A 27,464-nucleotide genomic window follows, 5' to 3' on the forward strand; every position below is an offset into this window, starting at 1 on the left:
TGGTTTTAAAGGGATGACTTCAATCACGTGTCAAACTCATTCCACCGGATGGTTTTAAAGGGATGACTTCAATCACGTGTCAAACTCATTCCACCGGATGGTTTTAAAGGGATGACTTCAATCACGTGTCAAACTCATTCCACCGGATGGTTTTAAAGGGATGACTTAAATCACATGTCAAACTCATTCCACCGGATGGTTTTAAAGGGATGACTTCAATCACATGTCAAACTCATTCCACCGGATGGTTTTAAAGGGATGACTTAAATCACGTGTCAAACTCATTCCACGGATGGTTTTAAAGGGATGACTTCAATCACGTGTCAAACTCATTCCACCGGATGGTTTTAAAGGGATGACTTAAATCACGTGTCAAACTCATTCCACCGGATGGTTTTAAAGGGATGACTTCAATCACGTGTCAAACTCATTCCACCGGATGGTTTTAAAGGGATGACTAAATCACGTGTCAAACTCATTCCACCGGATGGTTTTAAAGGGATGACTTCAATCACATGTCAAACTCATTCCACCGGATGGTTTTAAAGGGATGACTAAATCACGTGTCAAACTCATTCCACCGGATGGTTTTAAAGGGATGACTTCAATCACATGTCAAACTCATTCCACCGGATGGTTTTAAAGGGATGACTAAATCACGTGTCAAACTCATTCCACAGAGGGCCGAGTGTCTGCATGTCCCTTGTACTGGATTGATAAATGAAGGTTACTAATTAGTAAAGAACTCACCTGGTTGTCTAGGTCTGAACTGAAAGGACAAACCCTCTGACACTAGGGCCTCCACGGAATGAGTATGAACCCCCCTGTTCACTACAGAACAAGAACCAAGTCAACAGCAGGCAAATATAGATAGTCTTCTGAGCAGAAACACTTGAGATAAAATGATAATGTATGTGGTAGTTGCCAGGCAGACATACCAGGCATCATGCTAATCCACCGACTGTACCTTAGAGCCCCTCACGGGCTGGCCAGCTGATACAGGAGACTGCTGCTGTCCCAAACAGACCAAAAAGGAGGAGTTTAGCTAACAAAACTACAAGGTTAAATAATATTGTGGTCCAGAACAACAGGAAGGCTGAATACATACGTCATACATGTTGGACGTCAACGTACATCCTACTAAAGAGCTCAGCCAATCAATATAGGCATGTGACAAAACACGAAGAGGAGCCCTTTTTGGGCCAAGATGAATTCTCACCCTAGTGATTCAAACACCTTCCTGTCTGAGAAATTAGACCCAGAGTTCTGTCTCACTACTATGTACATTTAACTGAATTTTCTGTCAGATCATTTTCACATCTCCCTCCGTCTCAGACCCATTTTCCTGTCATGTAGACTAGAGCAAAGAGCAGTGTTCTGAGGTTGGAGAGGAACAGGAAGCAGGAGAGGAATGGTGTGGTGAGACAGAGCAGTGTTCTGAGGTTGGAGAGGAACAGGGAGAAGTCCTAGAGAGTCAGAGGCGAAGGCTGAGTCTGATTTAGACAGAACGGATGGCAGGCCCCATGCTCCTCTCGGGCTGCCGCTGAGACACCGTCTGTACACACACACACACACAGACACTCCCTCTTCTCTTGGTCCCGTCCTCTAAAACCAACCAGAGGACAGTTCCTTTCCCCGCTGCGCTGGAGGGTCAGATAACATTCATGAAATAAAGATGGAAATGGACCGTTTCCATTTCCAGGCATGTGTATGACCCTTAGAGACAGAGAGTGGCGTGTGTGTGTGCGTGCGCACGCGTCTCACAGTAGGTGTGAACGCACCAGTAGATCAGATAATTGAACAGGGCAGAAAGGAAAGGAACAATGAGAGAGGAGAGAGAAGGAAACGCTGACGTCTGCACTACAAGGTACCTGGCCTGAGAGAGAGAACGCGGCAGGGGCAGATGGTGGCAAAGTCACAGAGGAGACACACAGAGAGAAACACACACCCCTCCCTCTCTCCCCCCACCCAGCACCCATGCAGTCTCTCTCTCAGGGTGACACACAGGAAGTTTGTAGATAAGCCAGGATTTGAGATCCAGATTATCTGTCTTCTTCAGTCTGGCTGGGGTGCCAGCCACCAACCGCTTTTACTTGTCCTGCTTCCCATTTATACTCCTGCCTCCAGCATTACCTCCAACCCTGAGACATTACCGCCAACCCTGAGACATTACCCTCCCTCCTGCCTCCAGCATTACCTGCAACCCTGAGACAACACCCCGTCAACATTACCTGCAACCCTGAGACAATACCCCGTCAACATACTCCAACCTGAGAAAACCCGTCAAATATCAACCCTGAGACAATACCCCGTCAAATTACCTAACTGAGACAATACCCGTCAACATTACCTGCAACCCTGAGACAACACCCCGTCACATTACCTCCAACCCTGAGACAATACCCCGTCAACATTACCTGCAACCCTGAGACAACACCCCGTCACATTACCTCCAACCCTGAGACAATACCCCGTCAACATTACCTCCAACCCTGAGACAACACCCCGTCACATTACCTCCAACCCTGAGACAAAGGAACATTTTGCTGCACTGTATCAGCACATCTTCCACCAACGTATTTTAGCTGTTACAGTAGAGTATTTTAATGACTGATCCTGAGCTCAATGACATTACTATAGTTAAATTATATTACCATATTTACATTTCTGCCAGAGTAGTGGTAAAACATGTTCAAATTGTGGATGTGATAATGGAAAACTGATCTTCTCATTGGTCCACACTAAAAGGCTCTGTTTGTGTTTACACCGGTGTGTTTACCTGTGACGTTTCCCTCTTGTTGTCACAGCAGCTTCCGTCTTGGTGACCGGTGGCATTGTGTTCCAGCACCAGGCTCCCAGCCTGTTTGGGTTTGTCCTTCACACCGTTCCGCCTGCTGTCTGCTCCTAGTGTTGTGGTTCCGGTCCAGTCTGCTGCCTCCAGCTCCACTCCAGCCTCACAAACCTTCATGGTCTCAGTCCTACTGATGTCCTTTACAGTAACAGGATCAGACATCCTCATCAGACGCACAGCTTACAGAGAGTCTCTATACAACACTGCTGTTACTGGGGTCCTAGAGATGGAGAAAGAGACAGAGACAGACGATGGAGAGAGACTGGGATTTTACTAATCAAAATGCAAATCATTTTCCATTACAGCTAAAACACATATTTTACCTACAGTCAGAGAAGAGAGAGAAAACATGGGCATTGAAATATCATGCATTTACAGAGAATAGAGAAAGAGAGAAAACATGGGCTAAAGAGATAGACGTTTACAATATTAGTTAGAACATCTGAAATCTAATGACTACTGTAATGGGGCTAATGCAGGGACAGTGACAAGGCAGTGGTTTCTGGTAATAATGTGGCCTAATTATGCAGCAAGTCTCTCTTGCAGCAGCATAGAGAAGAGGGGTGGGGAGGCTTAGGGAAGGAGGCAGAGAGAGGAGAAGAAGGAAGGAGACATCATAGAGAGGACATGATGGGAGGGGTAGGGAAGGAGACATCTGGTTTATGAGAGCTGTGATTAATGATTTTAATTAGAGGTTGAGAGGCCCCATCTGATTCAGTCCCTGACATTAACACTGTAGCTCTGTGCCTCTGTCTCAATTTGGCTTTCCTTGATTCCTTCTCAAACTCCGTGGCGGAGAAGGTCAGAGGGGAGTGACCAATTCATTTTGAGGATAGAGGAATCCCAGAAAGACACACTGAGAAAGAGACAGCCAGTACTATTGGAGGACAGAACTTGTGGCTATAGATAAATACCACTGACACCCTGGATTCCAGAATGTTCAAAGAGTGCAATGACTCCATGACTCTACAGCCCTCTATAGGCAGTCATCAATAAAACGGCACAATACAGTGTAGAACATTCCATTTGACTGCTGATGGGCAAGGAGACCACCAGCTCCTCTAAACCATTGACAACTATGTGCCGTTGAAGGGATTGTTAAATAAATGGAACTAGTTGGTTTCAATATCATCACGTCCTGAAGACCAGTCAGAACTACACATTTCACAGAATTCCACATTTAGCTTCATCAGAGTTATACAGAAAGGAACTGCATGCTTTTCATGATCCATAAGTTTAGCAATTGATCATGTAATTTCAGATAGGTGAAGGTAGCATTTTACCAGAGAACAGTAGGCTGGCTACACAGAGAGAGGAGTACTGGAGATCAGTAGGCTGGCTACACAGAGAAAAGTACTGGAGAACAGTAGGCTGGCTACACAGAGAAAAGTACTGGAGAACAGTAGGCTGGCTACACAGAGAGAGTAGTACTGGAGATCAGTAGGCTGGCTACACAGAGAAAAGTACTGGAGAACAGTAGGCTGGCTACACAGAGAAAAGTACTGGAGATCAGTAGGCTGGCTACACAGAGAAAAGTACTGGAGATCAGTAGGCTGGCTACACAGAGAAAAGTACTGGAGATCAGTAGGCTGGCTACACAGAGAAAAGTACTGGAGATCAGTAGGCTGGCTACACAGAGAAAAGTACTGGAGAACAGTAGGCTGGCTACACAGAGAAAAGTACTGGAGAACAGTAGGCTGGCTACACAGAGAAAAGTACTGGAGAACAGTAGGCTGGCTACACAGAGAAAAGTACTGGAGAACAGTAGGCTGGCTACACAGAGAAAAGTACTGGAGAACAGTAGGCTGGCTACACAGAGAAAAGTACTGGAGAACAGTAGGCTGGCTACACAGAGAAAAGTACTGGAGAACAGTAGGCTGGCTACACAGAGAAAAGTACTGGAGAACAGTAGGCTGGCTACACAGAGAAAAGTACTGGAGAACAGTAGGCTGGCTACACAGAGAAAAGTACTGGAGAACAGTAGGCTGGCTACACAGAGAAAAGTACTGGAGAACAGTAGGCTGGCTACACAGAGAAAAGTACTGGAGATCAGTAGGCTGGCTACACAGAGAAAAGTACTGGAGAACAGTAGGCTGGCTACACAGAGAAAAGTACTGGAGAACAGTAGGCTGGCTACACAGAGAAAAGTACTGGAGAACAGTAGGCTGGCTACACAGAGAAAAGTACTGGAGAACAGTAGGCTGGCTACACAGAGAAAAGTACTGGAGAACAGTAGGCTGGCTACACAGAGAAAAGTACTGGAGAACAGTAGGCTGGCTACACAGAGAAAAGTACTGGAGAACAGTAGGCTGGCTACACAGAGAAAAGTACTGGAGATCAGTAGGCTGGCTACACAGAGAAAAGTACTGGAGAACCGTAGCTCCACATCAGTCAAAGCAGTCTGCTGATAGAATTGGCCGTTTGTGAATTCTCATCTGAGTGGAGAAGTGCAACTGAAGAACGAAATGAGTCTGATGCGGAGCAGATATTACAATAAGAAGCATTGTAGATCTGCGTTTACAAAACACAGGAAGTTTAATCTTTCTGCGTTAGGGTGACACCTAAGATTAACTTGCTCGTTATCTAAGTACGTGGCTGAATTAATAACGTCACAGGGCATCATATTGTGTTAGTTTTCTGCCGTGTTTGAGGTGTCAAAGCCCGTTGGATGAGTTATCTGTACAGCTGCCACTGCAGCTTGACTTCCTTGTGTTTTTCCTCTCAGATCTGGGCTGTCTGCTGCTCCCCCATCTTCAGAACAGAGCAGGCCCGTTGCCCTAGCGACGCCACAGTGTCCTTCAGACAAGCATGTGGTCAAAACTTTTCATTTGCACAATGTCTCTCACTCACATTCGCTTGTAAAATGTCTAAACGCAACAAAAATATCATTCGGTAGCTCCTACCTATATATGTATCACTTTATGAGCTGCATTGCCTGCCTTCGCAATTTGTTTATTTTCGTTTGCACTCGTTAGCATATTTAGCTAGCAACCTCCATGGAAATGTGCTGTTACTTGTGCTAATTTTGTTTTTATTCTGCTAATAGACGCCCAATGGGCTTCTTTGCATTTGTGTGTACTAAGCCAGTAGTACCGTAAATCCCGGTGTGAGAGAAGGACGGTATGAGGATATGACAATTTGGAAACCGCCCAACCCTACTATAGATATTTATATACAGCCATCTAGTTTATCCCCTGAATGTTAACTAGCCATATTGACGTGATTTGTTGTCAACCAACTAGCCAATTTGACGTGGTCCCTCAGTCAATGTCGTCTATCACATCTGTCAGCAGCAATCCTGATTAAACCCTTATTAACAATGTTGAAACGGGGATAATGTTAGCCAACTTCGCTAGGTAGGCTAGGTTGGAGAAAAAAAACTACATTAGGTCTACTTATCACTATATGTCTGGCCAACTGTTTCTCCCGGAAGCTTGTAACGTAAACATTATCATCAGGTAGCTAGCAAAGTAAACATTATCATCAGGTAGCTAGCAAAGCAAACATTATCATGAGGTAGCTAGCAAAGCAAACATTATCATCAGGTAGCTAGCAAAGCAAACATTATCATCAGGTAGCTAGCAAAGCAAACATTATCATCAGGTAGCTAGCAAAGCAAACATTATCATCAGGTAGCTAGCAAAGCAAACATTATCATCAGGTAGCTAGCAAAGCAAACATTATCATCAGGTAGCTAGCAAAGCAAACATTATCATCAGGTAGCTAGCAAAGCAAACATTATCATCAGGTAGCTAGCAAAGCAAACATTATCATCAGGTAGCTAGCAAAGTAAATGTCAGATAACAGTACATAGGCGAATTCGCCCTTCTGCTGCTTGACAGGCAGAGCCCACAAAGGATGGGAAATTCACCTAAAACCACTCATACTAGGCAAGTATATTTCATTTATTTTATATCACTCATATCCAATTAATGGTGGCCAATATTGAACGATAATGTGAGGCTAAATGATCAATTGATGTTTAGTGAAGAAAAGCATGCAGTTCCTTGCTGTAGAACTCTGATAGAGATAAACATGGAATAATGGGATGTGTTAGTCGGACTCTGCTCTTCAAGAGGTGCTGATATTATAACCAAATAGTTCATATATTTAACAATCCCTTGAAAACAGCACCTTACCTGTCCAGAATTGGATTCAGTAATGTAAGTTTTAGATTACCCAAACTCCGTAATGTAATCTGATTATGTTCCGTTACCTTTGGATTACTTCCCCAATAATTTGTTTCATTGTTGATATATTTCCAAAATGTTTGGTATATAAACAATACAATTTTCAAGATACAGAAGTTCCAAAATACAGAAATACAGCAGGTATGATGTAAAGCGCGTCACACCGGCTTTTAGAAAAGGATCCATCATAGTGGTCTCCGATTGGGTGGTCATCATAGTGGTCTCCGATTGGGTGGTCATCATAGTGGTCTCCGATTGGGTGGTCATCATAGTGGTCTCCGATTGGGTGGTCATCATAGTGGTCTCCGAGTGGGTGGTCATCATAGTGGTCTCCGATTGGGTGGTCATCATAGTGGTCTCCGATTGGTGGTCATCATAGTGGTCTCTGATTGGTGGTCATCATAATGGTCTCTGATTGGTGGTCAGACTCTCTCGTAGAACAAACTGAAACACCTTTTTTCCATGCTGAATTGAATGTCACTGAGAAACCGAAAGGTGTCAAAATGCATTTCTTTCTCTCACAAACATCCTTTCTGAATTTGAAAGTAATCATCTAGTTTTTCAAAGGTATCTCATTACAATATTTTAGCTGGTATTGTAACTGATACATTTTTTTTTTTGTAAATCAGATTACATTGTACTCAGTTACTCCCCCAAACCTGCTCCTCTCACACCCATCTTCAAGCCTTTACATGCTCTCTTCAATAACAAAATGTATGTTCTTTTGTTCTGCAGTGCTATTTGAGTTATTTTACTGAATACTGAGTGGAAACTGGCTGAGAGGCAGATCAAAAATGTTCATCTTGAAGAGAAAGAACTATAACACCAGGCTGGTCTAAGTTATTCCGGCACACAAACGACATCTTTTCTAGTCAAGTGCAGCGTTGCTGATTTGAAATATCTGTCAGTCTATCTCAACTGAAGTGATGTCAATGCTGTTTTTAAAATTTCCCCCCGGCCCACCAATGTACTTTGTGGCCAATGGCCTATGCTCCTTACAGGAAGCTACTTACTGGGTGCTGCTGGGCCTGTGGTGGTGACGTCCTACAGGGGGTGAGAAGCCTCTGGGAGCAGCAGTCCTGTGCCACCGCTGGTTTGTCACTGTAACGTCTCGTGCTGCGGAGCCTGTCGCTAACTCTGAGGGAGAGTCCCATGTCCTTAGCACCAGCTCGGAGTCTCTGGTGTCCAGATCGGAACGGCCTCGGTGGCACTGCCCTCCAAGCTGCTCATGGCCATCACAGACCTGTCACAGGGAGAGAAGGGAGAGGTCAGGGGGTCAGGACCCTTAGAGAACTGGGGAACACTGATGGAATGGGGTTATAGGTCGCTGACAGTGACAGAGCTGACATGGACAGACAGAGTCCAGGGGATATCACGTGTGTGAGTGCGAGAGAGAAAAATGGGGAAAGAGAGAGAGACAGGGAAAGAGACAGTGATATTGTGGCTGTGCATGCCTATGTGTAAAACAGGTTTCATCCATCAGAGCCATTGAGTGCATGGAGGGTCGTGCTAAACCCACTCTGTCGTGACAGTTATGTAAAACAGAGCAGCATTACATATTCAGGAATAACAGCCGTAAAAAACAGAAGATAACACTTTTCAATCAAAACCCTATGACATTTAGAATACCAATTTTGGAGTGGACACTGACAGACATATCATTTTCCACATGGAAGCTTCACATCGAAGGTAACAGATGGGCTGTAACAGACTCTCCATCTTCAGTCAGAAGGGCTCTACATCTTTGCCCATGTTCTTCTACTCCACTCCAACCTTCCTCCTAGTCCCAGAGCTATCTACCGGGCAGAGCGCCCGCCACAGTAAGCTCTCTCTGGCACCCAGTAGGCAGTCCCGTCTCCCGATTCCACACAGTCCCGTCTCCACACAGTCCCGTCTCCACACAGTCCCGTCAAAAGGTCAAGTGGTGGATTCCTGCTCTCTTTATAATCCTTTTTCACCATACCTTACCCTACCTCACCATACCTTGCTGTGTATGCAAATCCTGGTTTGACAGTAAACTGCAGACACTACTAGACCAAAGGTAACCTCCAGTCTGGCAGTCAGCAGCAACACAAAGAGAGGTGTGGAACTTCACATGACTACACTCAGCCCTAATAGCTGGTGACACCAGTAGAACTCAACCAACCAGACAGACAGCAAGAGACACAAGCTGCATTAGGAGTCAGAGCTGTGCTGCACGGACAGGGAGGAACAGCAGGGCTGAGCTAGCCACTGAGTTCAGGAGATCACCGTGTCAGGGCCAGGTCTGTGTCAGGGCCAGGTCTGTGTCAGGGCCAGGTCTGTGTCAGGGCCAGGTCTGTGTCAGGGCCAGGTCTGTGTGACACATGGGGGAGGGGATGTCAGGGACAGGTCTGTGTCAGGGACAGGTCTGTGTGACACATGGGGGAGGGGGTGTCAGGGACAGGTCTGTGTCAGGGACAGTCTGTGTGACACATGGGGGAGGGGGTGTCAGGGACAGGTCTGTGTCAGGGACAGTCTGTGTGACGCATGGGGGAGGGGGTGTCAGGGACAGGTCTGTGTCAGGGACAGTCTGTGTGACACATGGGGGAGGGGGTGTCAGGGACAGGTCTGTGTCAGGGACAGTCTGTGTGACACATGGGGGAGGGGGTGTCAGGGACAGGTCTGTGTCAGGGACAGTCTGTGTGACACATGGGGGAGGGGGTGTCAGGGACAGGTCTGTGTCAGGGACAGTCTGTGTGACACATGGGGGAGGGGGTGTCAGGGACAGTGGGCTTAATGCATGCAGATGGAACGCAGTGTGACACACACGAATAAACACTGGCAGGCACAAACAGACCAGAAGTCTATACATACCCAAGAGATCTCACACACACACACAGCCCAGTAGAATCCTCTGGGTCTCCTGTTACTGAGCAGCTCCTCTGTATTTGACAACAGAATCTGAGGCTCTGAGTTGATCTGAGTGGTTGAACCGTTAAGAGCCTCTTCACTTCACAGTCCCTTTACCTCCATTCCCCACGGTACAAACACACCCATACTGCCTGCCTGTAGAAGTGGTGAATAAGTGCCTAAGCCTTTTTCCACGCTATACTTTTCTGCCCATGAAAATGTATTCTCAAAAAGCTACAATGAGGTCAGAAGGGCACAGCCACTCTGCCAGCCAGGGGAATGGGAGCTAACTAATCATATGCCGGCTGTAAATGGACCACTCAATGACAATTATGTTAGCACAGCGAATAGGAAATTGCTCCTGTGGAATGCACAAGAGGCCATTCTGATTGCACGCACAGACAGGGCGGTCCACACCAGGCTTGGGCGGTACCTCGCCCCCTGCCCAAGTGCTGGGGGGGGAAGAGCGGGAGGGAGCAGCGAGAGGAGACTCTCTCCCTCCCTCCCGCCCAGACTTTGTGTAGGAGGATGGAACAATACAAGAGCAGAGAAAAGCAGCCAAAGCCATCCATCCATCCAACATACTGTGTAGCTAACAGACAGACACATCCATGAGGCGGTCTTCTCCAGCTCTACAGTCACACAGAAAACAAGCGTGGGAAAGCATAGAAAGATAAAATGTAGCACGTAACCAACCATCAATTCACAGGAATAGTAATACTGTTTACTTTAATCCCAATAAATGACATTGATTATCAGCGTGTTGAACAGGGTAAATAAACCCGTATCCCAGCTCAGAGCCATTTCTGCTAATAAGGAGAGTTATTGATTAGAGAGAGCTGATGATAATTCAGACTTAAGCCCTCTGGGGTATAAAGTGCAGACTAAAGGTATTCATTTCATCGCTCAGCCTCAATTACAGGTAAATGTGCTTAACAAGTCACATAACAAGTTGCATGGACTCACTGTGTGTACAATAAGTGTTTAACATGATTTTTGAATGACTGTCTCATCTTTGTACCCCACACATACCGATAATTGTAAGGTCCCTCAGTCGAACAGTGAATTTCAAACACAGATTCAACCACAAAGACCAAGGAGATTTTCCAATGCCTCTCAAAGCAGGGCAAATAAAAGCAGACATTGCATATCCCTTTGAGCATGTTGAAGTTATTAATTACACTTTGGATGATGTATCAACACACCCCGTCACTACAAAGACACAGGCGTCCTTCCTAAGTCAATTGCCGGAGAGGAAGGAAACCGCTCAGGGATTTCACCATGAGGACAATGGTGACTTTAAAACAGTTACAGAGCTTAATGGCTGTGATAGGAGAAAACTGAGGATGGATCAACAACATTGCAGTTACTCTACAATAATAACCTAAATGACAGAGTGAAAAAAAAATCATGCAAAATATTCTTTAAAAAAATAATTTCAAAAAATACTAAACATGCATCCTATTTGCAACAAGGCACTAAAATAATACTGCAAACAAATTGACAAAGCAATTAACTGTTTGTCCTGAATACAAAGTGTTATGTTTAGGGCAAATAGTGGTGGCTGCATCATGTCATGGGTATGCTTGTAATCGTTAAGGACTGGGGAGTTATTTAGGATTTTTTTTTTAAAGAGCTAAGCACAGGTAAAATCCTAGAGGAAAACCTGGTTCAGTCTGGTTTCCACCAGACACTGGGAGATGCATTCACCTTCCAGCAGGACAATAACCTAAAACAAGTTGACTCAAATCTGCTTGAAAATCTATGGCAAGACCTGAAAATGGTTGTCTAGCAATGATGAACAACCAATTTGACAGAGCTTGAAGAATTATGAAAATCATTTTTATTTATTTATTTATTCTATTTTTTTTAAATGGGCAAATGTTGCACAATCCAGGTGTGGAAAGCTCTTCGAGACTTACCCAGAAAGACTCACAGCTGTAAATCGCAGCCAAAGGTGCTTCTACAAAGTATTGACTCATGGTGTGTGAATACTATGTAAATTAAATATTAAAGTATTTTATTAAAAATAAATTAGCTAACATTCCTAAAAACATTTTCACTGTCATTATGGGGGTATTGAGTGTAGATGGGTGAGAAAAAAATATTTTTTATCCATTTTGAATTCCGGCTGTAACAACAAAATGTGGAATAAGTGAAGGGGTATGAATACTTTCTGAAGGCACTCTAGTGGAGTCAGTCATTAAAAACTCATTTGTAATAACAGAAACACCTGCAGAAACAATATACTGAGGAGCAGAAATGCAAGCTGTGCAGAGACAACGCAACACAAGCCTCTTAATGGCTTATCTATGGTAATTAGTGTACTGATGAAAGAAAGCGACGCCAAGACACAACGGTAATCAGAACACAGCCCCTGTTCACCAATACATTGCAGTGTTTCTCCTAGGATTTTTTTCAGCAGCGGTGGCAAAGTGTCATGACATTTTGGTAATTTTAGATTCTCCCTGACCGTCTAGTTTTTATTCTGCTGATTGTTAGTTCTCAAAGATGATCTTATTTATAAATGTATTGCTCCATTATATTTTCTACATAATTTATATCTGGTTTTAGTCGTTTAAGTTTACACGGAAAATGTTTTCCTATCCCGAGAAGTGTGTATGCATGCATGCATGTATGTATGTATATATATATATATATTTTACATTTGTAGTTTAGCCCACGATTTAGCAGTGTAGGTGCGCTGCTGATAAATTCATATTGGGGATTCACTGAACACAGTCGACAGATCCCCCGTTCCCCAACACACTGAACACAGTCTACAGATCCCCCCAACACAGTCTACAGATCCCCCCCAACACAGTCTACAGATCCCCCCCAACACAGTCTACAGATCCCCCCAACACACTGAACACAGTCTACAGATCCCCCCAACACACTGAACACAGTCTACAGATCCCCCCAACACACTGAACACAGTCTACAGATCCCCCAACACACTGAACACAGTCTACAGATCCCCCCAACACACTGAACACAGTCTACAGATCCCCTGTTCACTGAACGCAGCCTTGCCGTGCATCCTCTTGGAAACCGAGCCCTTATCGTCACCAGATAAACCCTGTAGCCTAAATGGTCAATGACATTCACAACTGTAGCTTAGAACATACTGCAGAAGACTGCTGTGAAGTTTAATTGCATCTCAAAAGGATCATATTGAAAACATAACCACCAAAACAAAATCTCAACAATAAATCACAGCTTTCAAAATGAAGGTCCAAGACACTAACAGACAGATGATTGAGAACCCAGCACAATGTCTGAATGATTCAAGTCTGAAAAGGCTACCAAAAGCCTTAGTAGGTATTATCTGGCACTTAAACCATTACGCCTGACTTTCCAACGTGCTCCTTCCTTCACCAAATACATACTCTTTGGTAAGGACAGAAACCAAGACCTACCTTCCACATAGTAGCCCTCCTTATGTTCATTGCAAGCTGTTGGAGGAGTCCGTAGTACCCAAGGCAGCATTGGTTGAGGAGGACGTAGCTGCTCGGAGCGACTCGCTCCCTGCAGCAGCAGCAGTCTCACACAGCCTCCTATCGTCTTGGGTTCGTGTGTGTGTGAGTCTACCTGCCAGAGCCCCTCAGTAGGCGCCTGACGGAGTCAGTGACTCGCCCCAGCCTCAGACAGCACCAAATCAACAGCTGGCCCCTGTGATGTCAGCTCTAGCTCAGCCACTCACAGCACCCCGCCTCGCTGCACCCAGGCAGGGGCAGCAAGCACATCTCAGAGGAGTGTGCGGCTGAGAAGGCTAAATTGGGCACTTTCTTCATTACCGATTCTGCTGCCCTGCCATGCGCTTACACCAGAGGAGGGAGGCGAGGGACAAAGGAAAGGAGGAGGGAGACAGAGAGGAGAGAGAGAGAGTGAGTAGGGGGACAGAGGAGCGAGACAGACGAGAGAGACAGGAGGGGCGTCTGTCTCCCCATATACAGCAATGAGAGAACAGGACAAACCATGCACCATGGGATGGATGGCCAATGAGAGAACACGACACACCATGGGAGGGGATGGTGGCCAATGAGAGAACACGACACCATGGGAGGGGATGGTGGCCAATGAGAGGACAGGCTGTTCAAAGTGGACCTTGCCCATTACAGTTGGGTATATTTCAACCAGACGGAGACAAGGTACAAGACTGCTCCAACCAACTAGGACCGGGCGATATGGCCCAAATATCATATTACTGCATACAAATTTAAAAAATGGATGGTATTTGCCACTATTTTAGGTTTTTGAATAATAAAAGTTGTACATTTTCTTTATGAGTAGGGAGTGATCCTAGGGTGGCAACACATACATACTAAGTGATTTCAAAATGGATCTTTCTCCATTCTGATTGTTTTATACTGTTCAAATTCAAACAAAAATCATTTTCATCATTTTTGTAAATTCCTGCAATCATTTGAGATCATTCCACACTGCCACGTAGGGCTGCACGATATGGACAAACAATATAGGCCTTATTTTTAACCAAAAGTTGCAATTGGAATTTGACTTGACTTTGACTTTAGAGTAAAACACTTGTGACCTGTTGGAATCATGGAAATAGAATGACTATTCTAATTTTATAGTTAGAATATAATAGTGGGGACTTTTAATACAGTGTTGTTTGACATGACAACAAATGAAAATGCCAGGGAGGAGTTATTGTGACAAGGTAGGAACCAAAGTGTTGTTTCCAAGGGGACCCTATAACCTTTGGCTACATTGAATGTTCTCTTAGCTACTTCATGTAGCGAACATATTCATGCTTTGCGTATTCCTCTGATTTAGAAGATACTGTTGCACAAACATGCTGATTTAGGTCTAAACCATCACTGGTAGTATCAGGCTGTAAAGCTAATTACGTTTGCTCAGACTCAATACATTTATTAACTACAAGTGCACCTCTTCATCCTCAGGAGGCTGAAGAAATGTTGCTTTTCACCTAAAACCCTCAAAACCTTTTACAGATGTACAATTGAGAGCATCCTGTTGGGCTGTATCACCGCCTGGTACAGCAACTGCACCGCCCTCAACCGCAAGGCTCTCCAGAGGGTAGTGAGGTCTGCACAACGCATCACCGAAGGTGTAGGTGTCCCTCCAGGGAAGCACCCGATGTCACAGGAAGGCCAAAAAGATCATCAAGGGCAACAACAACCCGAGCCACTGCCTGTTCACCCCACTACCATCTAGAAGGCAAAGCCAATACAGGTGCATCAAAGCTGGGACCAAGAGACTTAAAAATGGCTTCTATCTCAAGGCCATCAGACTGTTAAACAGCATCACTAACACAGAGAGGCTGCTGCCTACATACAGACTCAAATCATTGGCCACTTTAATAAATGGATCACAAGTCACTTTATATAATGTTTACATACCCTACATTACTCATCTCATATGTATATACACTGTACTCTATACCATTTACTGCATCTTGCCTATACCGCTCGGCCATCGATCATCCATATATTTATATATACTTATTCCATCCCTTTACATTTGTGTGTATAAAGGTAGTTGTGGAATTGTTAGATATTACTGCACTGTCAGAACTAGAAGCACAAGCATTTCGCTACACTCGCATTAACATCCGCTAACCATGTGTATGTGACCAAATACAATTTGATTTAGATTTGAACTAGTTAGCTAGCTAGCCAGCTAACTAGCGATTAGTGGCAAACAAGATTTAGGCCAAACTTGTCAAGACAAACTAGCGGTTGTCAGATGTAAGAAACACAAGCTAATAGTGTAATTATAGAACACTAGGGGATTTACATTAAGAAGCAAAGTGAAAACAGCATCATTGTCATCAACATTTTTGCATGTGCTACATTGACCATGCAGACTGAACACAAGTGTCTTGTGGTCAAGCAACAACAAATGGGGCTAGGTGGGGCTAGGTCTGTGTGGAAAGCGGCATGGAGAGATGGAGAGCAGAGAGAGACGACTTTACACACGGTGTATCACATTTAACAAACCAAACATTCAAATACCGCTATAGAAGGTAAAGTAAAAACCCAAACCGGTCCATGCATCAATACCAGTATATGGTAAAATACGGTGTACCGCCCAGCTCTACAACTAACCACAGAAAATATGCTCAAGTCAATTGTAATATGTTATTAGAGTGCTACTAATTAATGGAGATGTTCAGAGCGAATATAAAACGCAGTTATAGGGGACATCATGTGTTATTTGTTCCAATCCCTTAAAAACGGAAGTAAATATTAGATGCTGTCAGAGTAGGAGGAGGAAAGCTCTCCCTGTCCCTTAGCAAGAGACGCTGGTGACAACTGATCTGATCACATGTCACTACAGTTACAAGTTCACCAACTACAGTAGCTACGCCACCAACACGGCCACTGAATCTCATAAACCCAACAGCCTAGCAAACTGCCAGTAGTCTCCTGTTATGCACCCAATCAATAAACAACAAGGAATCAACCACGTTGCAATGTTCACTGTGTCAAGATGTGAAACAGGATGGGCCTACCTACGTTACTGACGTCTGACAATACCATGAGGAGGAAGTTGGATAAGAACATAAAGCATTTAGCGTACAATTTCATCATGATCCCCCCCACCACCACACACAGACGCACGCTTGCGCGCGAGCACACACACCTGAGTAATTAACACAGCATCAGGCTATTCAATATTCTGAATTTACACCCCTAATTTGGACATAAATCAAGAGTTGTGTCACTGCACTCCTAACGGCAGAGCCTCCAGCTATGAAAGCCGAATCGTTGCGCATTGTCTCAGAATGAATGGCAGCACTAGACAACCAGGATAGATAGTTCATAGCTCAGGCAAGAAGTGTGCCTCCTTGACTTTATAAATAGACATTAAAATAAAATACGGCAGTGAAAGTTATAAAACTGTAGCCTAGAATAAGTCACTCTCAAACCAAGCTATAGCCCTAATGTTTACAGAACAATATAACTACTCAAACAAACCCACAGTGGGGTTCTGCATCTAGCTATTAGCTAACTGGAGCATTTCCTCTTTGATTAACGAACGTCAAAGCCAGACAAAAAAGGGACCACTATTTCAACAAAACTGCGGTGTCTCGGCAACGCTTCATACATTAGCCTATTAGGCCTTGCGTTTTAATTTGCTGTGAGAAGTGACGGATGTGCTTAGTTAGGCTATATTCACAGTTCTCCATTTACGGCAACAGCATAACACTATCCTAATGAGCCTCCCTTGGGTTGAACAGGCAGCAGGGAAACACTCATGTAGTAGACTCTGCATCCTCATTATAGAAGCGGTAGGAAAGACTGAGCTGACAACATGTCACCCATTTACTTTAGTAGAATAAAACACTTCATCACACCAGCCAAGCCAATGGTAGGCACCATAATTACTGTAGGTATTTTTATGTTTTTACCTTTATTTAACTAGGCAAGTCAGCTAAGAATAAATTATTTTTTAACAATGACGGCCTACACCGGCAAAACCCGGACGAAGCAGGGCCAACTGTCCACCGCCCTATGGGACTCCCAATCACGGCCGGTTGTGATACAGCCTGGATTCGACCCAGGGTGTCTGTAGTGACGGCTCTAGCACTGAGATGCAGCGCCTTAGACCGCTGCACCACTCGGGAGCCCAGGTGTGCCTGCATAGAGAGATCCCAGCAAATTGGCAATCAAATTACACGTTATTGGTGGCATGATAGTGATTGAACATTAATACATTCCCTACTTTAGAATGAAAGCCTGAAAACAAGCCCTGTCAGTGACCGTTCTTTCAGCACTCCATCCCTCTGACAAGAGGAATAGCAAGCGATATGAGGACAGCTGAACATGATACATGAAGAGAAGTGTCATGCAGAATATGTCAAACACAATTAGCCCAAATAGTTAGTGGGGCTTTAGCGTCATGGTCATGACATGCCTTGAAATAAGATGTTGCCCATGCTCCAATTATGAACTGCACCAGAGCTCGAGGACTATGTGAAGGTGTTTTGTTTGTGTATTGTGAACGGGTGAGAGAACTGCGGTGGAAGGACACCTCTTGTGGATGTTCTCAACAGGTACCTCGGACTGGGGAGAAACGGTCTCTCCACCATCTTAGCATGTTATTTATTCTCACATTGACATATACAGGCTGTGAACCATTGCCCTTTGTGGACAGCTAACGCGAAAACAAAGTTACTTCAAAAGGCACGAACTGCAGGATATAACGTTAGTGTTCCTTAGTTCTACCAACTAGAACAGTGTTATTTCAAACATATATATTTAGTTTGTACAGAGGTATCCTCCCTGCATGCCTAAAATACATAGCTAACTAGCTAGTTACTATTGTTGACTAGCCAACAGCGAGTTTGTAAAGCTAGCTAGTTATTGATTATGCAAACGAGCAGGCCTTGTTTGCGGCGCTTCGGGGGACGCTAGGTACGTTAGCTAACCACGATAAATGAGAACTATTTTAGCTAACTAGCTCGTTACCAATGACTTGTTTGTATTCAAATCAAGCAATCTAAACGCAACTCTTACCTGTGCCAAGTTGAACTTTGAATTCCTTTGAGTTTAGCTAGGTAGCCAACAAGCTAGTTAGCTAAGGTAGCCCTTCGGCTCGACAAATTATTCCGACCTTAGCTAGTTAGCTAACTAAGCTAGCTAAATTTGCCACTAAGATTGTAATTTGATAACCTAACTACACAAATTCACCGTTAATCCCCACAAAGAACGTGTGCGAAGAAACAAACACATGTTGTCTTACCAGAAACGTTGACAAAACAGAATGATGTATAAAAACAGCTGTAGCGGCGTGTGCCCACGGAAAAGATCAGTGTGTAGCGACAACAGACTGAGGCTAACATTCGGCACAAGACGAAACAGAAAATCCGGGACATTGGAGAGTACAGCAGGAAGCATTGGGACTGACAGTTTGCCCAGCAAATCCGAATGAGCGTCCAGTGATCGTTCTACTGTAGGGGTCATGTACTACTAAAATTAGATGTAATTGAGCATGCTTTTGAGTCTGATAGAAAAGTCGATATGCATTTGAAATCACTTAGAAAAGTATCGTTGGAAAAAAATAAAAACTGCTTTTTATTCAAGATTCTAGAAAGTTGCAGGCTTCTTATCTTGAACGCAACTCCTATGGAATTCGCTACGCAAACTACGTAGCTACTGTCAAAGTTTCCCGCGAAACTTCTGCACATGTAAATCTGTCTCAAAACATTTCTGCACTGGTGGTCTGTATCCTCTTACTAATGATTTTTTTCAAACTAACAAGTGCAAGCCTTAGCATGTATAATCTCTTGTACATGGTTTGAATTTAGTTGAGCTGTAGCTAAAAACGTGGAGAGTATTTGCTGTGCAAAGTTAGCTAACGTTACCGTGGAAGTTAATGTAACCGTATTTGTCAGAGTACCTTTGTAACCATCCTCCTGTATCCCTATTCTTCCTAGCATCAATAGTCTTCTCGTTCTTTGTCTTACCTGAACAGATATCCTTGCACTGGGTAACCCAACAGTCTCTTAGCACCATACCAATGTGAGCAGAGGAGCGGTCGTCTCGTGGCAGTTCAGCAGCATGTTCCTCATATTGTCGCAGGTAAATACATGCCTTGAGATGACAGTTGAGCTGAGACATGGTGCATCACCAAGCTGTAAAACAACACTGAAGGCATTTTAGTCATTTAGCAGACGCTCTTATCCATCTGACATTAGTGAGTGCATACATTTTCATACTGGCCCCCGTGGGAATCGAACCCCCATGGAGGCAAATTTGAGTAGTGCCTCCATTTTTGCAAAATGCCAAAGCCAGGCCAGATTATTAATTGTCAGCCAGGGTTGTTTTTTCTTCTTACTGTTGTTTTTTCGCTTTCTCTTTTCATTCTCTGCAAAGGCATCTAAAAGTCAAGACGGCCATGAGTGAGGTCCAGGATAGGGATTGTGATCCCCAGAACTCCCATGTTGACAGGAGATGGGACAGTCAGTTGTCAGTCCTCCCAGACAAGCTACAACAGAGACTGATGCCATTCCAAAAGGAGGGGGTCAAATTCGCCCTATCAAAGAATGGAAGGTAGGTGGTTGTTAGTGAACTGGTTATCAATCAAATGAATTGATTTCTAAAGCCCTTTTTACATCAACAGCTTTGTCACAATGTACTTTACAGTAACCCGGCCAAGGCCCCAAACAGTAAGCAGAAGCACAGTTTGTGCTCACTTTATTCACTAAGTCATTTTTACTTTAAAAGCAAAAAAAATACTTAACATTTGTATTAAGCCTGTAGCCTGAATCACCTCAGCCTCACACAATGTGAGCAGCAGAAGAAAAAGCCAGCCAGAGCCAGACTACTCGTCCGTCTGTCCGTCCCAGCCAGCCAGCCAGTCAGTCAGTGGATGTAAGAATCCCAGGGGACAGTCAGGTCAGAGTAGTCAGCCTGAGCAGTAGATCAATACAGGGACAGTAGAAGTGCTGTACTGTGAGGATTAGTCATCCAGTCAATATGTTGGAGGTATCAATGTGACAGTAAACACTATCTTGGCTTTGTAGGGCTCTGTGTACGGTTTCTCCATGGAGACTAGTGATGCAAGCTGTTAGCAATCAGGAGAGCAGGGCCAGGTGCTGTGTTGGAGTTGTTGTAGTAGTGGGACCAGAGGCTGAGGCAGATCAGAGCAACACACACATTGACTGCCAAGTTTGGTTTGTCTTTTAGGACACCCTCCGTGGACAGAGGTTGACATGTTTGTATTGAAGAACTCTAGCTAATAGTTATAAATTATACAGACACTTCTAATAGAGAATCAGGTTGTTTGATTGCCCACCTCGCATCAATATGTAGCCTGGTTTGGAATTAAGTTGATGCCAATTTATTTATTTGTAATGCAATTTAGAAAGGCTGGGAGCCTAATACTAATCTGGGAGCCTGACACTAATCTGGGAGCCTGACACTAATCTGGGAGCCTGACACTAATCTGGGAGCCTGCCACTAATCTGGGAGCCTGCCACTAATCTGGGAGCCTGATACTAATCTTCTCAGGATAATGTAGTGTCAGTTACATTGCATTCCACTCAGGCATAATGTCAGTTACATTGCATTCCACTTGGGCATAATGTCAGTTACATTGCATTCCACTCGGGCATAATGTCAGTTACATTGCATTCCACTCAGGCATAATGTCAGTTACATTGCATTCCACTCAGGCATAATGTCAGTTACATTGCATTCCACTCGGGCATAATGTCAGTTACATTGCATTCCACTCGGGCATAATGTCAGTTACATTGCATTCCACTCAGGCATAATGTCAGTTACATTGCATTCCACTCGGGCATAATGTCAGTTACATTGCATTCCACTCAGGCATAATGTCAGTTACATTGCATTCCACTCAGGCATAATGTCAGTTACATTGCATTCCACTCGGGCATAATGTCAGTTACATTGCATTCCACTCGGGCATAATGTCAGTTACATTGCATTCCACTCGGGCATAATGTCAGTTACATTGCATTCCACTCAGGCATAATGTCAGTTACATTGCATTCCACTCGGGCATAATGTCACTTGGCTTAAAAATTCTATTTGAATGAGGTTGTGCGAAGTACATCACATGCCATCTAACTAAAGCGTTATTGTAAGTGTCTGCCGGGCCACTTGTAAGGGTTGCCACGCCGACGCTGGTGTTACAACAGATCAATAGACAGATAGACTGTGTTGTTGCTTCTCTTGCCTGAGCTTCAAAATTACTGTGAAATTCAATACCACAGCCGATGTTGATGTGTGCATCAAATCCCCGGAGCCCAACACAGGTCCCCAAACACACAACTGGTCCCCGATGATATTCTCAGTTTGGATATCATGTGTGATTTGTCACATCCTTAGCCAATAGATTTAAAGATATGACTTAAAATAAGTTTAAACTACCCCCCTCCTTATTGTATGATATAAACAGTGTTTAATTTGAGATGGGGGTGTCATTGTCAGCCAGGCATTTGCTTTGCTGAGCCAGACTAAGCAGAAACAGCTCTACATCAATTATAAAGGCTTATTATTGAATTAATTACAAAATGCTGATTCATCACGATGCACTGATGAGGAAAATGTGACAAGTATGTAAAATAACTTTATTTGCATGCTGACATAGGCCTAATGAATGACTTAGCTTAATGATCCTAGAGCTTGTAGATCTCATAGGATTAGTGAGGTGTGTTCCCATTTTAAAAAAAGTTTTGAAGTTTTATTGTTTTCACGTGCACAAGTACAGTGAAATGCCTTTTTTTTGCTAACTCTAAACCCGACAATACAGTAATCAATAACTGTGTAATACTAAAAATAACATAAGATTGTTGATATTGAAAGAGGTCCCAGAAAGATAATCCCAGTACTTAAATAGCCTACCTGCCCGTTGATAAGAAAGCATGAATAAAATGAATGTATGGTAATGTATGAGGCTCAGTGTAAGTAGTCTAGTCGATGCTCCATTCATTGAAGACAAGACAAAAGACTTAAATGATTGTGTGGAAGGTCAAAGACCCCGCCTCCATCCTGGGAGGAAGAGCTACCTTTACAGACATCGTGGTGCTGGTGGGTTTCACAGATAACATAAAAAAGTTGTTCAACGTGCTGTTGTCAAGCAACGGTGGCAGTCAGAGCATCCTCCATGAAACTAGCTGTCTGGCTGAACGGCGTCCTATTCCCTGTATAGTGCATTACTTTTGACAACAGCCTGGGCTAAAAAGTAGTGCACTATATAGGGATCAGGGTGCATTTTGGGATGCACCCAGGTTATTGAAAGAAGAATGATTAATGCGTGGAGAAATGGAAAGTACCTGGCTGAAAGGAGCCTCTCTCGCTGTCTTTCTCCCTCTGTTTTCTCTATCTCTCTCTCTCTCTCTCCATTTCTCCCTCCCTCTCTCCATCTCTCTACTCCCATTGTGTGTGTATGCATTATGCTGGTTGAGCAGAGTGGGCTGGCAATTAGAAGAAACACCAGTGGAAGTGCTGTTCAACTGAAGTGGAGGGAGGGGGATCACAACTGCTTTTCTCATGGGCAGACTAGCTCTACCTACCTGGGTTACATTTTGAATACAACATCTCATGATCATTGCAGACTAGCTCTACCTACCTGGGTTACATTTTGAATACAACATCTCATGATCATTGCAGACTGGTGTTGCCTACCTGTGTTACATTTTACATTCTAGTAATTTAACAGACGCTCTTATCCAAAGAGACTTACAATCAGTCCATTCTACTAAAGAAGCCCAAACCACCACGAACAGCCATGATAATCATAATTAGGAGTAGCCTAAAACCTATTTCAATATACAGTGCATTCTGAAAGTATTCAGACCCCTTGACTTTTTCTAAAATTGATTACATAGTTTTTTCCCTCCTCATCAATCTACACACAATACCCCATAATGACAAAGCAAAAACAGGTTTTTAGAAATGTTTGCAAATGAAGCACCTTTGTCAGAGATTACAACATTGAGTCTTCTTGGGTGTGACGCTACAAGCTTGGCACACCTGTATTTGGGGAGTTTCTACCATTCTTTTCTGCAGATCCTCTCAAGCTCTTTCAGGTTGGATGGGGAGCGTCACTGCATAGCTATTTTCAGGTCTCCAGAGATGTTCGATCGGGTTCAAGACCGGCTCTGGCTGGGCCACTCGAGCATTCAGAGACTTGTCCCGAAGCCACTCCTGTGTTGTCTTGGCTGTGTGCTTAGGGTCGTTGTCCTGTTGGAAGGTGAACCTTCACTCTGGAGCAGGTGTTCATCATGGATCTCTCTGTACTTTGCTCTGTTCATCTTTCCCTCGACCCTGACTAGTCTCCCAGTTCCTGCCGCAGAAAAACCTCCCCACTGCATGATGCTGCCACCACCATGCTTCACCGTAGGGATGGTGCCAGGTTTCCACCAGACGTGACACTTGGCATTCATGCCAAAGAGTTCAATCTTGGTTTTATCAGACCAGAGAATCTTGTTTCTCATGGTCTGAGAGTCCTTTAGGTGCCTTTTGGCAAATTCCAAGAAGGCTGTCATGTGCCTTTTACTGAGGAGTGGCTTCCGTCTGGCCACTCTACCATAAAGGCCCGTCTGGCCACTCTACCATAAAGGCCTGATTGGTGGAGTGCTGCAGAGATGGTTGTCCTTCTGGAAGGTTCTCCCATCTCCATACAAGAACTCTGGAGCTCTGTCAGTGTGACCATTGGGTTCTTGGTCACCTCTCTGACCTCCCTTTCGACCTCCCCCTCCCTTTGGTTTTCTATCCCCAGGGAAGGGGTCTGAATACTTTCCAAATGCACTTTCCGAATGCGCTGTAGCTACTATCTGAAAAATAAATGCTAGAAAGAGTGTTGGTGGAATCCGTTATGAACAGGGAAGTGTAGATAAAGCCTGTTTTGTGAAGGCTGGTGGAGGGAACAGGCTAACAGCTTATAACCTTGTGAGCACGGTAATAAAACTGTCATCATTGATCTGTGGAGGTACTACACTTAGAATTGCAAAGGGAGGAAGCTGTTGTGTGATTATTTTTGGAGTGGCAGTGGCTCTGTTGTATCCAGCTGATGGAAAGACCTGAATGGAAATCATATCTCTTATTTGTGCTGATATTGCTTATGTCATAATACATTTAGCAATATCAACTTGATTCTTAGTTTGAAATGGTGACCATAGTCTAGGCTATATTGTTACTGCACACTCACTAGACTAATATCTCTCACTAGACTAATATCTCTCATAAAAAAAAAAATATATATATATATATATATATATATATTACTACAGTGTCTTCAGAAAGTATTCATACCCCTTGACTTATTCCACATTTTGTTGTGTTAGTGTTACGTTCCCCAGCAAGAATGTCGCTCAAACAGAAGAGGGAACTAACAGAGTCACTGACAACAGCCAAAACAGGTGAGGTTTAGGAGGGGTTCTGAAAGACACTCATGGGGGTGTCCACTGGAAGTTGACTAGCAACAACAACTGGGACCTAAAAGACACCCACCATGAGCGCCAACTAAATTTTCCCAAGAAGAGGCAAACAAAAGGACAAACCCACAACTTGAAGACAGGAAACAAACTAAACATCAGATGAAGGAATGTTTGTGTAAAAATCACAATAGGAAGCGCCAACTGAAGGTGTTAACCTTTAGTCGAGAGTTTCAAGTCCTTGGTGTTTTTGGACCATGTTAGTTCGTTGGTGATGTGGACAACAAGGAACTTAACTCTCGACCCGCTCCACTACAGCCCAGTCGATGTTAATGTGGGCCTGTTTGGCCCTCCTTTTCCTGTAGTCCACGATCAGCTCCTTTGTTTTGCTCACATTGAGGGTGTGGTGCCAGGACAACAACGTTAGGTCTCTGACCTCCTCCCTATAGGCAGTCTCATCGTTGTTGATCAGGCCTACCACTGTTGTGTCGTCAGCAAACTTAATGATGGTGTTGGAGTCATGCTTGGCCACGCAGTCGTGGGTGAACAGGGAGTACAGGAGGGGACTAAGGACACACCCCTGCATGCTGCATAACATGATGCTGCCACCACCATGCTTCACGTTGGGACTGTGTTAGACGGGTGATGCACTGTTCCTGGTTTTCTCCAGACATATCGCTTTGCATTCAGGCCGAAAAGTTCAATTTCAGTCTCATCAGACCACAGAATCTTTTGCCTTATGATCTCAGAGTCTCAGGTGCCTTTTTGCGAACTCCAGTCGTGCTGTCAAGTGCCTTTTTTTCAGGAGTGGCTTCCGTCTGGCCACTCTCCCATAAAGCCCACATTGGTGAAATGCTGTAGATACACAGTTGTTCTTCTGGCATGTTCTCTCATCTCAGTCAAGGAACTCTGTACTTTTGTCAGTGGTCATTGAGTTCTTAGTCACCTCTCTGACCAAGGTCCTTCTTGCCCAGTTGTTCAGTTTGGTCAGACGGCCAGCTGTAGACAGAGTCTGGGTAGTTCCAAGGTCCTTCTTGCCCAGTTGTTCAGTTTGGTCAGATGGCCAACTGTAGACAGAGTCTGGGTAGTTCTGTATTTCTCTCAATGATGGAGACCCACTGTGCTCTTGGAAACAATTGTTTTATACCCTTCCCCAGATATATGCCTCATCACAATTATATCTTGGAGCTCTACTGACAGTTCCCTGGACTTCAGGGTATAGTTCCTGCTCTGACATGCACTGTCATCTGTGGGACCTTATATAGACAGGTGGGTTTCTTTCTATGTCCAAACAATTGAATTGGTCGCAGGTGGACTCCAATCAAGTTGTGGTGACGTCTCATCGTTGATCAAAGGAAATTGGATGCACCTGAGCTCAATTGGGAGTGTCATAGCAAAGGGGTGTGAATACTTACAGTATGTAAATTAGATATTTCTGTATTTAATTTTCAGTAAATTAGCAGCTTTCTAAAAACATGTTTTTACTTTGTCATTATGGGTAGAGAGATTCAGGCTGTAACACAACAAAATGTGGAATAAGTCAAGGGGTGTGAATACTTTCTGAAGACACTGTACATACATACTCACTCACACACTACACTGACACTCCCACACAAACCCACACACATTCATATACACTACATACACTAACACACACTTCTACACTCATCATTGTTACTGCTACTCTGTTCTTTATTTTACTCTTATTATTATCTATCCTGATGTCTAGTCACTTTACCCTGCCTTCATGTACATATCTACCTCTAATACCTTATTATTATCTATCCTGATGTCTAGTCACTTTACCCTGCCTTCATGTACATATCTACCTCAAATACCTTATTATTATCTATCCTGATGCCTAGTCACTTTACCCTGCCTTCATGTACATATCTACCTCAAATACCTTATTATTATCTATCCTGATGTCTAGTCACTTTACCCTGCCTTCATGTACATATCTACCTCAAATACCTTATTATTATCTATCCTGATGTCTAGTCACTTTACCCTGCCTTCATGTACATACCTACCTCAAATACCTTATTATTATCTATCCTGATGTCTAGTCACTTTACCCTGCCTTCATGTACATACCTACCTCAAATACCTTATTATTATCTATCCTGATGTCTAGTCACTTTACCCTGCCTTCATGTACATATCTACCTCGTACCTCTGCACATTTATCTGGTATTGGTACTTCCTGTATATAGATGCACATTGCTCTGGTACTGGTATTTCCTGTATATAGCTGCACATTGATCTGGTACTTCCTGTATAACTCCATTCTTGTGTATTTAATTGTATTCCTCTTGTGTTACAATTTTTTATTTATATTATTATTTTTAAACTCTGCGTTTTTGGGAAGGGCTCGTGAACAAGCATTACACAGTAAAGTCTACACCAGTTGTATTCGGCGCATGTGATCAATCCATTTTGATTTGATTGCTAGTGCAATATTGCGTGAACACATGAAGTATTCTATGTCCTCCACTCTCAACCCCCGCCGTTCTCTTCTCTGTTTCAGGTGTATGATCGCAGATGAGGTAAGCCGTGAAGCACACACAACCCAACTCCCCCGTCCTATCAAATCTATTTTCCTCAAATAATAGATGCTATGCTCCCTCTGAATTCATTTGTCAAGTTT

At 43.8% G+C, this 27,464-nt stretch overlaps 2 protein-coding genes across 11 annotated transcripts in view; one reads left to right on the forward strand and one right to left on the reverse strand.

Moving 5' to 3' along the window:
* LOC106574832 (R3H domain-containing protein 1) overlaps nucleotides 1–18,809 on the reverse strand; it is a 48,302-nt gene extending 29,493 nt beyond the window's left edge. For 6 of the 10 annotated variants that reach the window (XM_045698239.1, XM_045698244.1, XM_045698242.1 and 3 more), the window contains exons 1-4: nucleotides 18,649–18,809; nucleotides 8,055–8,284; nucleotides 2,780–3,071; nucleotides 968–1,012 (exon numbers count right to left, since the gene is read on the reverse strand). In XM_045698239.1, the coding sequence (XP_045554195.1) occupies nucleotides 968–1,012; nucleotides 2,780–3,019 (285 nt within the window). In that variant the 5' untranslated portion in view covers nucleotides 3,020–3,071; nucleotides 8,055–8,284; nucleotides 18,649–18,809. Of the gene's footprint in view, nucleotides 1–967; nucleotides 1,013–2,779; nucleotides 3,072–7,205; nucleotides 7,522–8,054; nucleotides 8,285–13,334; nucleotides 13,790–18,648 lie in introns of those variants that run through there. The other 4 variants (XM_045698236.1, XM_045698238.1, XM_045698235.1 and 1 more) reach the window with 4 other exon arrangements.
* Nucleotides 18,810–18,836: 27 nt separating this feature from the next.
* Nucleotides 18,837–27,464, forward strand: part of LOC106592442 (DNA annealing helicase and endonuclease ZRANB3) — a 99,283-nt gene continuing 90,655 nt past the window's right edge. The window contains exons 1-4 of the mRNA XM_045696729.1: nucleotides 18,837–19,126; nucleotides 19,381–19,487; nucleotides 19,782–19,958; nucleotides 27,345–27,363. Coding sequence (XP_045552685.1) covers nucleotides 19,804–19,958; nucleotides 27,345–27,363 — 174 coding nt within the window. The 5' untranslated portion in view covers nucleotides 18,837–19,126; nucleotides 19,381–19,487; nucleotides 19,782–19,803. The remainder of the gene's footprint in view (nucleotides 19,127–19,380; nucleotides 19,488–19,781; nucleotides 19,959–27,344; nucleotides 27,364–27,464) is intronic.

Source organism: Salmo salar, chromosome ssa16 (assembly GCF_905237065.1).
Source record: "Salmo salar chromosome ssa16, Ssal_v3.1, whole genome shotgun sequence".
Classification (NCBI taxonomy): Eukaryota; Metazoa; Chordata; class Actinopteri; order Salmoniformes; family Salmonidae; genus Salmo; species Salmo salar.